Raw genomic sequence first — 12,929 nt, forward strand, 5'->3', positions numbered from 1 at the left:
GTGCCCCTCGGGTGTTCACGAAAGTGATGGCGGTGGTCACAGCACACTTTCAGAGGTTGGGGATTCCTGTTTTCTTCTATCATGAGGACTAGCTGTTGAAGGTGGGCTCTCCACAGTATGTCATAGACCATCTCCAGATGGCTATGAACCTCCTAATTTCGTTGGGGATCACCATCAATGTACCGAAGTCACCCCTGACTCCTTTGTAAAGGCTCCCTTTAAGTGGGGCCTTTCTGGATGCAGACCTTCCCACCACCTCGAGTCCAGGGCATTCAGGCTATGATCCCGATATTTCAACATCGGTTCTAGGTCTCAATGAAAGTGACTCTGAGGCTACTGGGCTGCTTGGCCTTCTGCATTCTGCTGGTCTACTATGCCAGGTAGCATTTGTGAGGTCTTCTAAAGTCTCAATTGGCAGAGCACTTCGGAATCCTGTTGGATTCCATCCAGGTTTTAAAGAGTGCAAAAGACCTCCACTTGAGGATGCTCGACCGCAATTGGAACATTGACAGACCCCTTTGCCTGCCTCACCCAGAGTTAGGGACGATGACGAATGTGTCATTGCTGGGATGTGGAGGTCATCTGGGAAAGGTGTAGATCAGGTGATTCTGGTCTCCAGCCAAGACCCATCTTCACATCAATCTGTTGGAGTTTCAGGGGTTCTCCTTGCTCTGAAAGCCTCCCTACCTTCCATCAAAGAGATGTTCAGGTTCACATGGACAACACCACCTCCACATGGTACTGCAACAAACAGAGTGCCTCTTGGCAAATTACCCACTCCACCCTGTCGCTGGAGCTGGCTGGAGCATCATTTCCTTGATCACGAATCACTTGACGTGATCTTTGAGCGTCAGGGTAAGCAAACTCAGTTGGCAGTAACTGCCACGTCACAAAAGGACGATGACTTCCTGAGGTGACAAAGAGCATCTTCCAGCAATGGGGAGTACTCTGGCTAGAATTTTGTGACAGTTGAAAATGCGGAGTGTCAAACGGTTTGGCTTTAGTTTTCAAGGAGGCTTTTTCTCAGAAACACATTCTGGATAGAGTGGAGCACCAAGCTCCCATACCCCTTTCCACTGGTAACTCTCCTATCCTGATTTCTGAAGAACATCAAAAATGGCGAGGCCCAAGTCATTCTAGTGGCTTTGGATTTGACAAGAAGAGTGTGGTACCCGGAACTTGTGGGCATGAGGATCTGTCCTCCAATCAGGCTACAGCTTCTGGAGGATTTTCTATTGCAGCAGCAGCAGGGCATGGTCCTGCACCTCAATTTGCTCAATTTTCAACTCCTTGCATGGAGATTGAGCATCATCTTTTGACTATATTCGATCTTCTGCCTTGCTGTGAGGGGTTCCTCTGCAAAAACTGTTTACCCCTCGTGCTGGGGCAAGTTTGTGGCTTGGTATGGCACTCACAATACTGACCCATTAGAGGCCAAACTGTTAGATGTTTTGCTGTTTATTTTAACTTTGGCCTGGCAAGGACTTGCAGTGGGCACCATTAAAGGTTATTTGTCAGGCCTTTCTGCCTTTTTGTGTTTTCTGGGCCAGCCATCCATCAATCACCTGTTGTGATGAGGTTTTTGAAAGGTTTGATTCATAGGTTTCCTCCACAACCCACTGTGATGCCAAAGTGGGATCACATTTTTGTCCTCCCTTTTCTCATGTGCACTCCCTTAGAACAAATGCATAGCTGTTCATCATTTCTCATGACTGTATTCCTGTTTGCAATACCTTCAGCATGTCATGTGAGTGAACTCCAAACTCTCTCGGTGCACCCGCCTTATACCACATTTTTCCCAGATAAACTGGTGTTAAGGACCAAGGTGGCCTTTTTGCCAAAGCCAATGGCTGCTTTTCACGTTGGACAAACCAGAAGAGGTAGAGAGACTCATCGACCGGACCACAATAGAGCTTTGAACTTTACATCGATCGCACCAAAGAATATTGGTGGATGATCAGCTTTTTGTGGGGTTCTCAGGGACGAACAAAGACAAGGCAGTGCAGAAAAGGACTCTGTCAAGGTGGGATTTCTTATGAACTAAAATCTGCTAAACACTGGCCAAGAAGCAGTGTACAGAAAGACCGGGCCCCATTCCACCCTGACAAAGGTTGTTACCACTGTGTTGCAACTTGGAGTGCCTGTTCTTGATATCAGAATCAGTGCAATTGTTCACGATGCACTACTGCCGTGACAGCCACGTCCGGCAGGAAGAACATTACTCCCATTCAGTCCTGCAGTATTTTTTGGTCAGAGCCATTCCACAGATGAACCACCTTGGGAGGTACTGCTTTGATGTCTATTCTAAAGTTGAGGACTCTGTGGTTAGTATCCATCAGAAGAACAAATTGGTTACTTTTGGCAACTAACCAAATTCCCCACTGCATTCCCACCTCCCCATTCTGTGGAACGGTCTCTATTACAGCTAAAATGGTCTCAAGCTAGAGATCTGCACACTGATACCTCTGATTTTTGCGGTGCTTGGCATTCGAGGGTGCAAACAGAGTCTTTAAAGAAAGCTATGTTGACATGCAGGGGTGGTGCCTATATCCGGCTCCATCATATCTTCTGGGATGGAACCAAGTTAACGCAGAGCCTCACAGCACCACTTACTAGTACACAGGAGTAATGCTGTTTAAAACTTTCTAATCCATTATGGGAATACAGCCTAAGGATATTCTGGAGGTGAGGAATCTGCAGGTAGATATAGTATCCACCATAAAGAACATTACTGATGGTTAGTAACTTGTTCCTATCTCTTCTTTATTGTATCCTCATTGTATTTGCGTTTTTTAAGTGCAGCCTGAATCTTCGCTTCATGCAAACATTAATGGATGATTATAGTCCCGTTTTGAATTTCTTGGTACAGAGAACTTTGGCTGCAGACTTAACTTTTTCTCTTTCCTTTTGTTTATTTGTACTGTTTTTTCAGTTGATATAATGACACATGTTGTTTGGAAACTAAGTGGATTTCCAGAAAACCAAGTGATTGGGATTGGATGTAATCTGGATACTGAGAGATTTCGTTACACCATTGAAAATGTACTAATGGCACACTCCTGGGGAAAGGAAGCTTGGATTGTTGGTGAACAAGGAGAAGAAAAAGGTATAGGTGTTTTCACTCTTATTGTAATAGGTTTTTCTTTAGGGCTATTTCACAGAACAACTTTAAACTAGTAGAGGTGATAGGGTGAGGAACCTTTTCAAACAGAGCAAACTTTGTGTCACACTATAAGACGTTACTGCCTGGCCCCCCACGTGACCACCTTACCTCGAAGCTCCCTGTCCTCCAACCAGGCCCAGTCCTTTGGGACCTCCACTTCACTCGCCTGTGGCCTCCTATCCTCCTCCCACACTTTACCTGCTTCTCTCTCATCCTCCAGCTTCTTGGTACTTTTTTTGCTTGTTAAGCCCTGTTTAATTGATTTAACTCTTTTTCGGCTTTCATCTCTTTTTCACATTTGCCTCTTTTAGCTCCTTGCCTTTCTGCCCCTTCAGCTAATTCTCACTTTTGCCCAATGTCAGCTTTTTTTCCCCTGTGCTTGTGATCTTTCTCATCCTTTGCAGTTACCAACTCCCATGCCACTTCCTGCCTCATGTGCCACACCTTCTTCCTCTTTCTGTCCTTCCCTAACCCTGTTCACTTTCCCAAGATCTTCTTAATGGTGGTCGTTTGCAGGGGGGCACACTACTAGTGTGTCAAATGCAAGCTTGTCTGTACCCATTTGAGCCCTGACTGCGCCCAATGCCAGGTCCATGAGCCACCCACAGCAGCCCACAACACTACCCTGCTGAAACTCTCTTCACGTTGAACCCTGGATGTCTGTCCCGGCGATGTGCCCTGGTCTCCCCACAAGATCCAAAGGTCTGTTCTTTTATCCTTCTTGACGCTTCTCATGCATCTCCTCTAACCTGCACCCTCCAACCTCCACCTCCACACCCACCACACATCGCACCCATAACCACATCATGCTAGATGCCACCATACACAAAACAGACCCACCGATGACTCTCCCAACACGCACCTTCTGACTTCCTTCCATCCTTGCATCACACACATAACCACACTATGTCAGACTCTACCTTTTCTGCTTGTACTTGACTAAACTACGAACTTTCGGCGCACTTGACCTCCTGGTGCAGCTTGAACAAAATCCGTGAAGACATCTGGATCACCAAACTCTAGTTGCAACGCCTGCCTGCCGCACCAGGATGATGTGGCATGCTCCATCACAAACGTCAACACAATGATCACCTCCTGCCCAGACTCCCTGTCTCCCCTGAGAACCACCAACACATCTCAACCCAAGCCACACCATCAAGCTACTCAGAAAGGTCTTCAGTTGGGTGCAGCATACCTCAAGAGCTGATAGTTTCACACACAAGTCTGACACCTTCCCTCTGCCAATCTCCTCCTCGCCCCTATCCCTTAGATCCATTGAACCAGAGCTGGGTGGTGTGTCTTTCCGCCCCTAAAGCCTGGAATGATCCCACCCTCCACATCAGAGCCACTAGCTCCATCCTAGAGTTCTGTAAGAAACTAAAAACCTGCCTCTTCCAATGGACCACAGACAGCCAAAGGCCACCTTCTTAGGTGGCATAATACCCTCCTGGCTGATATGTCTACAATACAATTAAGCATAACATAATATGCCAATGTCCACTCATATAATGAGAGTATATATGTATGCGGTATTTGTATAGTGCAAATCTAACCGAAAAGGCAGCAAGTGCAATACAGGCTCAAAGACCAGTAGAAAGTCATGGAATGACGAAGGTAGCTGGTTATTGGATTATTACTGTATTGTGATGTAATGTTCTTTACAAAGGTGTGTCTTCAACTCTTTTCTAAACTGAAGCAGCGCGGGGAGGTCTTTTCCAATACAAGGATGCTGTTACAGATTCTGGGTGCATAAATGAAAAAGGCACGCGGTCTTGCTTTCTTCTTTTTTTAAATTTTTGATATAATTTTTTTGGTGCACTTTTTCAGTCTCCAGTCTGATGGTGGCCTAGCTAAAGTTTTGCAGAGGGGCACCACAAATTGGGAGCCTCTCCCCCAAATATGTAGGGGTGCTAGACTTGGTTTTAAAGATGTTGTCGGACGGCAAGGGAAGTAAATGGAGTTCGATCAGGATGTAGGTGATATGATCATATTTCTTCTGGTCGTGTATGAGACGTGCTAGTGTGTAGGATGTTCGTAAGTGGTATTGTTGTAGAGTCTGGAAACCATGGAGATGCCATCATCCGGAAGTGAGAGTATGAGGGCTTGCACAGCTATTCTGAAGTCGCTTACTGGCAGAAACAGTTTCACTTTCTTTAGAAAAGAGTGCTAGTACCAGACTGTCTTTTGTTTTTAGTGTTTGAGGTTGGTGTCCAAAGTAAACTTGGTATTCCATGAATGTTTGGATTCGAAGACGTCAAGGGACATGTAATTGAGCCAGTTTTCCTGCTTGTTGTTCTTGGCAAAATAACAGGAATTCTGTCTTCGTTGGGTTGATCTTCAGGGAGATGTTGGACATACAGGTAAATAAAGAATCGCAAAAAAATAAAGAAATTAGATGCTGTGCAGTGAGGAAATGACCACTGATTTGAAAGTTAGACAGACTTTCTTCAAGGGGAAAGCATCCTTGACAGAACCCAAAACTAAAAGAAATCCTGGTTGAATTATATTAGGACTTTATCTTTCATATTTAAATGCTCTACAACTGTCATTGGCTGTCAGAAATTGATGAGCAATCATAAACCATCCTGGGCCCTGGCAATTTTCACATTTGTTTTTATTAATAAAAGTGCTCTATGTGGTGGGTGCAGGCTCTAAAACTTGGGCCCTACTCTTAGTCGTAAATCTGACCTGCACGTCTATAATCGCACATGGAAGCAGATTTATGGCTTTCTGGAATACATAGCGGTTTTCAGAGTACGCCTGCAAACCTGTGACCGCTGTAGCGTTCCAGGTGTGCCCCAGGAAAACGTTTTTGAGTTCCATTCTCTGGTCCTCATGATTACATTTGCTGAGCAAGTGCAAATGTACTAGCTAAGTTTTAGAAAAAACCTTTCCAATGGGAAACTGCTTTATCCATGAAAAACTCCTTTCCTCTTCACCTCCACCTTTTTTGGAGGGTTCCAGTCTTCTTGACACTTAGAAAAGGGCTTTAGTCCTGCTCTTGTGAGGAGTAAATTAATATCTTTTTCCAAATTAGGATGTATTCATTTCTGGGTGTGCACAAACTCAAGAGTATTATACCTTTGAAATGCTTATTCCCAGTCAGTCTTCACCACTCCATGTTGACCTTAAGCATTCACATCTCACGAGTATTACATTTTGCGACTGCAAAAAGTGGTTTTGCACTTGTGAATCAGGACCCTACTATTTACATGTACCGTATGCAGATATTCACAGTTATGCTGATGAGAAATTATAGTTTAATTCTCTTACTGGATGTGGGGTGGAAATAGTATCAACATTAGTTCCGGTTTATCTGTTTGCTTCGAGTGGTTCTGTGAGCATTCTTCCCTATCGTAAATGGGAGCTCAAAAGTGGGACTCTACCATGGCGAAGGATTTCTTAATTAAGGATGACCTCTTATTTTGGGATCTGGCCTATTTTACAGATATTTGATAAGGTACATTCTCACCTTCTAAAAATGATACTTCAATCATATGGATGCATTCAGATTTTGCAGCGCTTCCTCCAAAATATGATGGTGCAACTTTATATTTTGTAAATTTCAAGATGGGCTTGTGTTTTGGAGAAGAGAAAATGAATTTTTCCAGATCCCTGTGCCATCCAGAGCTTCCATTATTGGAGATTTATTTAGACCATGCCATGAAGAATTTAAAATTACTTGGATGTAACTGTAGTTCTTCAAAATTATTATAAAGTCCTTGACTACCCGACTGTCCTGAAACAACATCATTAAGCAAAATTATATCCCAAAACCTCTAACCACCAGACACAGATAACTCCTAGTTAGTATATAGAATTAAGACATATTTAAGTTGTGAAAGATTAGCAGAGTATTTTGGCTTGCTATTGGAATTCCTCCTTGATGGCCGAGATATTCAAATAAGATATGTGGGCTTTATGCCAGTCCTTATACCAGCTTCAATTCTGCCAGATTCCCCAGGCATTCTCCCTTCTCTACCTCTGAAACACTAGTACTTACCTTGCACAAGCACTCTAGTAGGACTTAGAAAGGGCCAGCCACATACTCCCTAATTCCCATTGTTTAAAAATAAGCCTGCAAGGGGGCACGCCATGAAATCCAAGGTAAAACCAAATGGGATGATGGACCGAGTGTTGAACATTGCAAGCACTCACCCCCAGTCAACTGATCTGGGTGTAATCCATCATCATTCTTTAGCTCACTCCGCCACCCCAGTTCAGACCTGGCCATATGCAAATCAGTCTGACCCTGTGCCTCATGGGAACAGTCCAGCCCAAACTGCCAAGCCATGTCTTATCTGGACTGGAAACAAGCATCCTGGGACCAGTTTCTGGCTAATCAGCCGTCATCAGCCAGGCTATCATGAATCCAGTGGCAAAGTGAGCAAGGGACCCAAGTCTGGGCATACCATGCCAACTTAGGGCGAACAAAGCAAAACCAAAGGGATGATGGATGGAGTGTTGAACAATGAAATCCAAAGCATCTTTTTTTGCGGTTGGTGGCTGCTCCGATATTTCAAGCCTGCTTGTGAGCTATTGTTCTACAAGGGAAGAGTAGAAACCTGTGAAGTACTTCACATTTGTAGGGAGAAAAGATATACAAATAGGTAAAAGAGAGTAAAAGTCCACAAATCTGAGACAATGGGTAGTGAATTCACACCTGGCATCTCACTGACAGGTTGCTTATGTCAATAAGTTACTGGCTGTGAAAATTCCTAAAACCTTCAAACAAGCTTATGACTATAAATAAGATACTCACAATACATATCTATGCAACACTGCCCTCTTATGTTGTGCCCATCAAGGGGGCGTGGCCAACCACCAATCATGGTGGACGCGGACTAGAGGAGCTCCGAGTGAAACCCTGACACTATGGCAATAATCTGGCAGGACAATGACCATCCGTGCTTTCTCAGTAGCGCGCTACTCGGCAGATACATGCAGGCATACAGCGACCCCATCGAAATCTGAATCGGCTACTGACATCGAGCCAAACCTCACGGCACGCCCCACGGTGGCCCAGAGACTGGCAGAGGAGAGAACAGCCGACTTCGCCTGAGTCCTACCGGACACGAATACTAAGCGACGCAGAAGGAACGCAGGCTCCGGTGTGCCCGAGAGTGACTAATGCCGGAGCCTGGACAATCGTAGACGCCGTGTAACGGTGTGAGTCGGTTCCAAAGTATGCACACCGAGGGCCCAACAAAATGCGGATCAGACCGTTCGTTAGACGTGAGAGGAGTGCCGTATGGTAAAGAACACTGAGGCCACATACAGACGCGTGCCCAGACATACTCCGCAGCTATCGTGTTACCGGGAGCCCTGAGAGAATCCAGGCGATTCAGCGCACTGCAGAGGGGACACTGAGACAGGACTTGGATACTGCGCCACAGATGAGCACCGTGACGACTTTATTGTGAGGTAACAGACAGATAGAGCACTGCGCCGGTTGCTGGCTAGACGCTTTGCTCTGCACAATGATAGGCAGTGACACCGGAGGACAGAAAAACAGCGCAAGAGATGACTAACTGCGAAGCGCCATTTTAAAGCGGCACTTAGCTCCACTCCAAACCAAGCGGACGGCGGGTACCTAAGGGGACAACCAAAGTAGGTCGGAGCTGATAAACCAGGGCATGCTCATATGTTACGTCTTTCTATGCAAATAAAGGGCAAGCATAGATGAGCAATTTGCACATCTCTCCGGATCGGTCACATGAAGGAGGCATACGGCTGACCAACTGCATCAAATTGGAAATATACAGCTGATCTGGACTCAGGGGCGTAACACAGGCCCCCGCAGCCCCCGCATTGCATTGCGGGGGGGCCTCGCGCTCCAGGGGGCCCCTTTGCTCTGCACGATCGGCCTCTTAAAAAATTAAATGCTATGCATGCACGGCCGGGCCTCAGAGGCGGCTCTTCATTTATTAAATGGTGCCCATGCGCAGGTTCAACTGCGCAAGAGCTGGCCCCGGCGGGGCCTCAGTCTTATGCCCTTCATTAATTAAAGAGGAAATGGTGGTAGGTGCGTGGCGCGCAGTTGTTTCCTCCACTCTCTGCGTCTGCGCACTTTTCAGGGTGGGGTCGGGGCTGGTCCATTGTCATGCGCATTGTGGAGCGCAATTAAAAGTGCGCGTGTCGGACTTGAGAAGCTGGAGGTGGCAGGCCAGGCCTCAGGTGAGTCACCGTGAGTGAGTCTTATCGAGGCAATGGCGGGCGCTTGTTACAGTGCTGTTCAGAAGTCGATCAGTTTTTTGCCAGTAAAGTGGAGCATGTGGAAATGGAGCCTGGAGTGGAACCGTCTCAAAGTCGTTTTTCACAAGTATGCCTGAGACGTGGTACACTTAAATCCTTGCACAAGAGCACACCATGTGTTGATACCTAGTGCACAACAGGGTCAGACAAGAGTACAGGCTGTCCGAACACTGGTGCATAACAGGGTCACATGAGTGTGTCTCTGTGCCCGTCATGCCAACATGCGTCAGTGTCCCATGTTTCTACATCTCCCCGATGCCCATTGAACGTGCCTGTAGCGCCTTGAGTGGGGCCGGGAGGTCATGGCTGGAGGACGCGAGGACAAAACTGAGCTCGGAGGATCCCCGTATGCAAACATTTGGGCTGCAGAGAGGCCCACCTCTACCTAGTGCCGCAAGTCGCAGGGAGCGCTATATGAGAAAACTCAGCTCACTCGTAAAAAGCACCCTGACACTCAGCAGTGGCCTTGCCTCTTCTGCCTTTCCCACTTAGCGCTCCTCATATCTCGCCAATTCCCAATCCATATGTTTTTATCTTTTCATCTCCTTTTTACCACATCATTCTTCCTCCCTCAGTCTCCACCGCCCTGTTTGTTGGTAATGGTAAACCCATCCCAGCGTCTCTTGTCTACTCTCTTCTCTAGTGCTTCATGTACTTCCCCCCTCCCCTTTTTGCTGCCCCTTTTCTCTCGCTCCGATCCTCTCTCCTGTCCTCTCTTCGTGGTTTTAAGCGCCCTTTCCTTCCCTCCTTGTCTGCACCCTTCTTAAATCTTTTAAGTTCACCCGCACCCCGTATTTACAATTTTTACTGTGACCTGTCCCACACGCCTCCGCTGCAGCCTGCCCACTTCTCTTCCCTTTCTGGGTCCTGCGCCCCACTTCACCCCTGTTTGCAGCCTGTGCCTTCTTTCTCTGCTGACTGTTCCTCGCCACCTTTTCAGCAGCCTGCACCACTCTGTCTCTCCACTCCTGTTTCTGCAGGTTGTACCCCCGTTGTACCCTTCCTGTGCCACCCGCACCCTCTTTTTTGCACCCTGCACCCCTCTCGACCCTTTCTCCGCAGCCTGTATCCCCCTCTTCATCTGCAGCCTGTACTCCTTTCTACTTTCCCTCTCGAGTTTGAATTACTAGAAATGCTGGAAACCTGGGCGTGCATGCCGTCCCGCCACCCACAATGGAACACCAGGTGTCTGATAGGTAGGGACTCTCGGGGTAAAAGGGGGAGGAGGGGCCGGGGGGGGGGGGGTATCGGGTTCTCTCGAGACCCGCTCCTGGGGTTGCAGGGGCCTCTAAGGTGATGGGCTATGCCTCTGAGGGGGTGTGAGAGAAAAGGAAAAGGGGTGGGGAGGGCATGAGGTAAGATTAGAGCTGGTTTAAAACTGTACAACACAAAGATATGCACGGACAGGGAGCCCCCTCCCGCCAGCCCCCCCCCCCCTCGTTGGCTGGCAACATTTATGGATATGCTCTCCTTTCAGACGCCTCTGAAGTTTGACATAATTTATTCGTACTACCAGCCATGCCCAGGAGTAGGTAGCTGTCTGCTCCCACTAGAGAGACGGAGTCGGGAGGATGGGGACAGGGGCAAAAGGTGGAGGTCCTGCAATTGCTAAGGCTATGTAGACAGCTCAAACTACCTAGCTAGCTAATCCACACACTTCTGTTCAAGGCTATGCAAACCAGCATTTGTAATGCAATACGTCTCGCATTTGCGAGACTTTGAGCTACTGGCATTGTAAATGACAAACCTTTTATCTATGTTTCGTTTTTGAAAACATAAATAAAAAGGCATTGTCATTACAATACCAATAGCTTAAAAATGTCGCAAATGCGAGACCTATTGCATTGCAAATGCTTGTTTTTCTGTAGTGTCAGGTTTGAGTATACGCACTGGTGTACAATAGATGTGCGCATGTTTTCACTGCTGGAAAAGTTACAGCATGAGGCCGAATAGGTGATTGTGAGGAGCGATTGATACAGGAAGCAGACGGTGAAAGTATTAAGAAATACTTTATTTAAGTAATATACAGCAGAACACAGGAGCGCAGCCTGTTCAAGTTAAGTCCAGGGAATAACTGACACAAACTACTAAACATAAACTGTATACAGGATTGACTCGAGGGGACGCACTTTTGAAGAGAAACATTCTCTTCAAGAGTGCGTGCACAATGATGGAACACTGAGCGGGTGCTAAAACATGAGCGCGCCGTAGCGTGCTATGTTGACAATCAAATAAAGAACTTATGTGTACTTTACATCTTCTCCCTATTTACATAAATAAAAGAAAACAAAATGACAATAAAAAGTCAATATTTAAGAAAGAAAATAATCTTTAAAACGAGTTGGGAGAGAACAATTTCTGTGAGACCTGTCAGAGGAAACAAGAGAAGAAGAAGTTGCAACAACATGAGGGTCATCAGCAGCATCACATGTTGTTTCTTCAATCTGAGAATCTGAAACAAAGTTTGAATTAGGAAGTGAAATTCGAGAAGAAGAAGAACAATTATTAGCAAGTGTGTCTTCATCAGAGGTGGTACCTAAAGGGAAAAAGGAACAAGAGGACGGTTCATTTACATATTTGGTAGTGGAAATTTTCCTTGCTTGTTCAGGAGTGAGTCTGACAATGACACGCTTACTCCACCACCCCCTTCCATCAAGAAAGAGAGATCCCTTAGATACTTTAAGGACCTGTGTGGGTAAGGAGAAGGTCGAAAGGCCTTTTTTAACCTTGTTATTAAACTTAATCATGACCCAGTCTCCAACATGGAAGGGCTGAACAGAAGAAAGAAACTTTGAATTAAAATTTCTTTCTTGGGATAATTGCTTAGAAGCAACATTTACTTTGACAATTTCTTTGTCAAGACAAGCTAAACAAGAGTTGTCCTGAGTTTTCAAATCTTTTAACCAAGAAGGGCAAATGTTCCCATTAGGATTTCTCTTCCTCAGGAGTCTGAAAGGGGAAACACCAGTTGTACTATGAGGGGTAACTAAATAAGACCATAATTTGCCCCTAAGGAATTTTTCTACATCTAGACTAGAAGACACAGCGGTCTGTATTCCCTCCTTGAAAAACCTATTCATTCTCTCGACTAGTCCGTTGGAAGAAGGAGAGTATAATGCCACTTTAAGATGTTTGATATCATAAGACTTGAGGAATGACTCAAACGAGGATGAACAAAAATGAGAGCCATTGTCACTGACCAGTTCTCTAGGGGGACCCTCAGAGAGAAAAACTTTACTGAGAAAATCAATGGCAGCAACAGAAGTGGGAGAGTCTAAGAAGTCAAAAACACACCACTTAGAATGATAGTCAACTAGTGACACAATAAAACGTTTATTACTAGGTAAAATCTCCCAAGGACCAGAGAAGTCAATAGCTAGCTTTTGCCAAGCTTCAGCAGGAAAAGGAACTGTATGCAACGGTAAAAGGGGTGTCTTCCAGTGCTTGTCCGAAACCAGACAAGTAGAACAAGACCCAATCCAGTTAGCAACATCACCATCTAGACCAGGCC

The 12,929-nt window shown here is 46.0% G+C and overlaps 1 protein-coding gene across 2 annotated transcripts in view; it reads left to right on the forward strand.

Moving 5' to 3' along the window:
* The window catches only part of UEVLD (UEV and lactate/malate dehyrogenase domains), a 346,003-nt gene that overhangs the window by 217,262 nt on the left and 115,812 nt on the right, over positions 1–12,929 (forward strand). For both annotated transcript variants that reach the window (XR_013608720.1, XM_078681085.1), the window contains exon 9: positions 2,933–3,106. Coding sequence is in view for 1 of the 2 variants with exons in the window: in XM_078681085.1 (XP_078537211.1) it covers positions 2,933–3,106 (174 nt within the window). In the remaining variant the exon portion in view is untranslated. The remainder of the gene's footprint in view (positions 1–2,932; positions 3,107–12,929) is intronic.

The sequence above is a fragment of the Lissotriton helveticus genome, chromosome 3_1, assembly GCF_964261635.1.
Source record: "Lissotriton helveticus chromosome 3_1, aLisHel1.1, whole genome shotgun sequence".
Classification (NCBI taxonomy): Eukaryota; Metazoa; Chordata; class Amphibia; order Caudata; family Salamandridae; genus Lissotriton; species Lissotriton helveticus.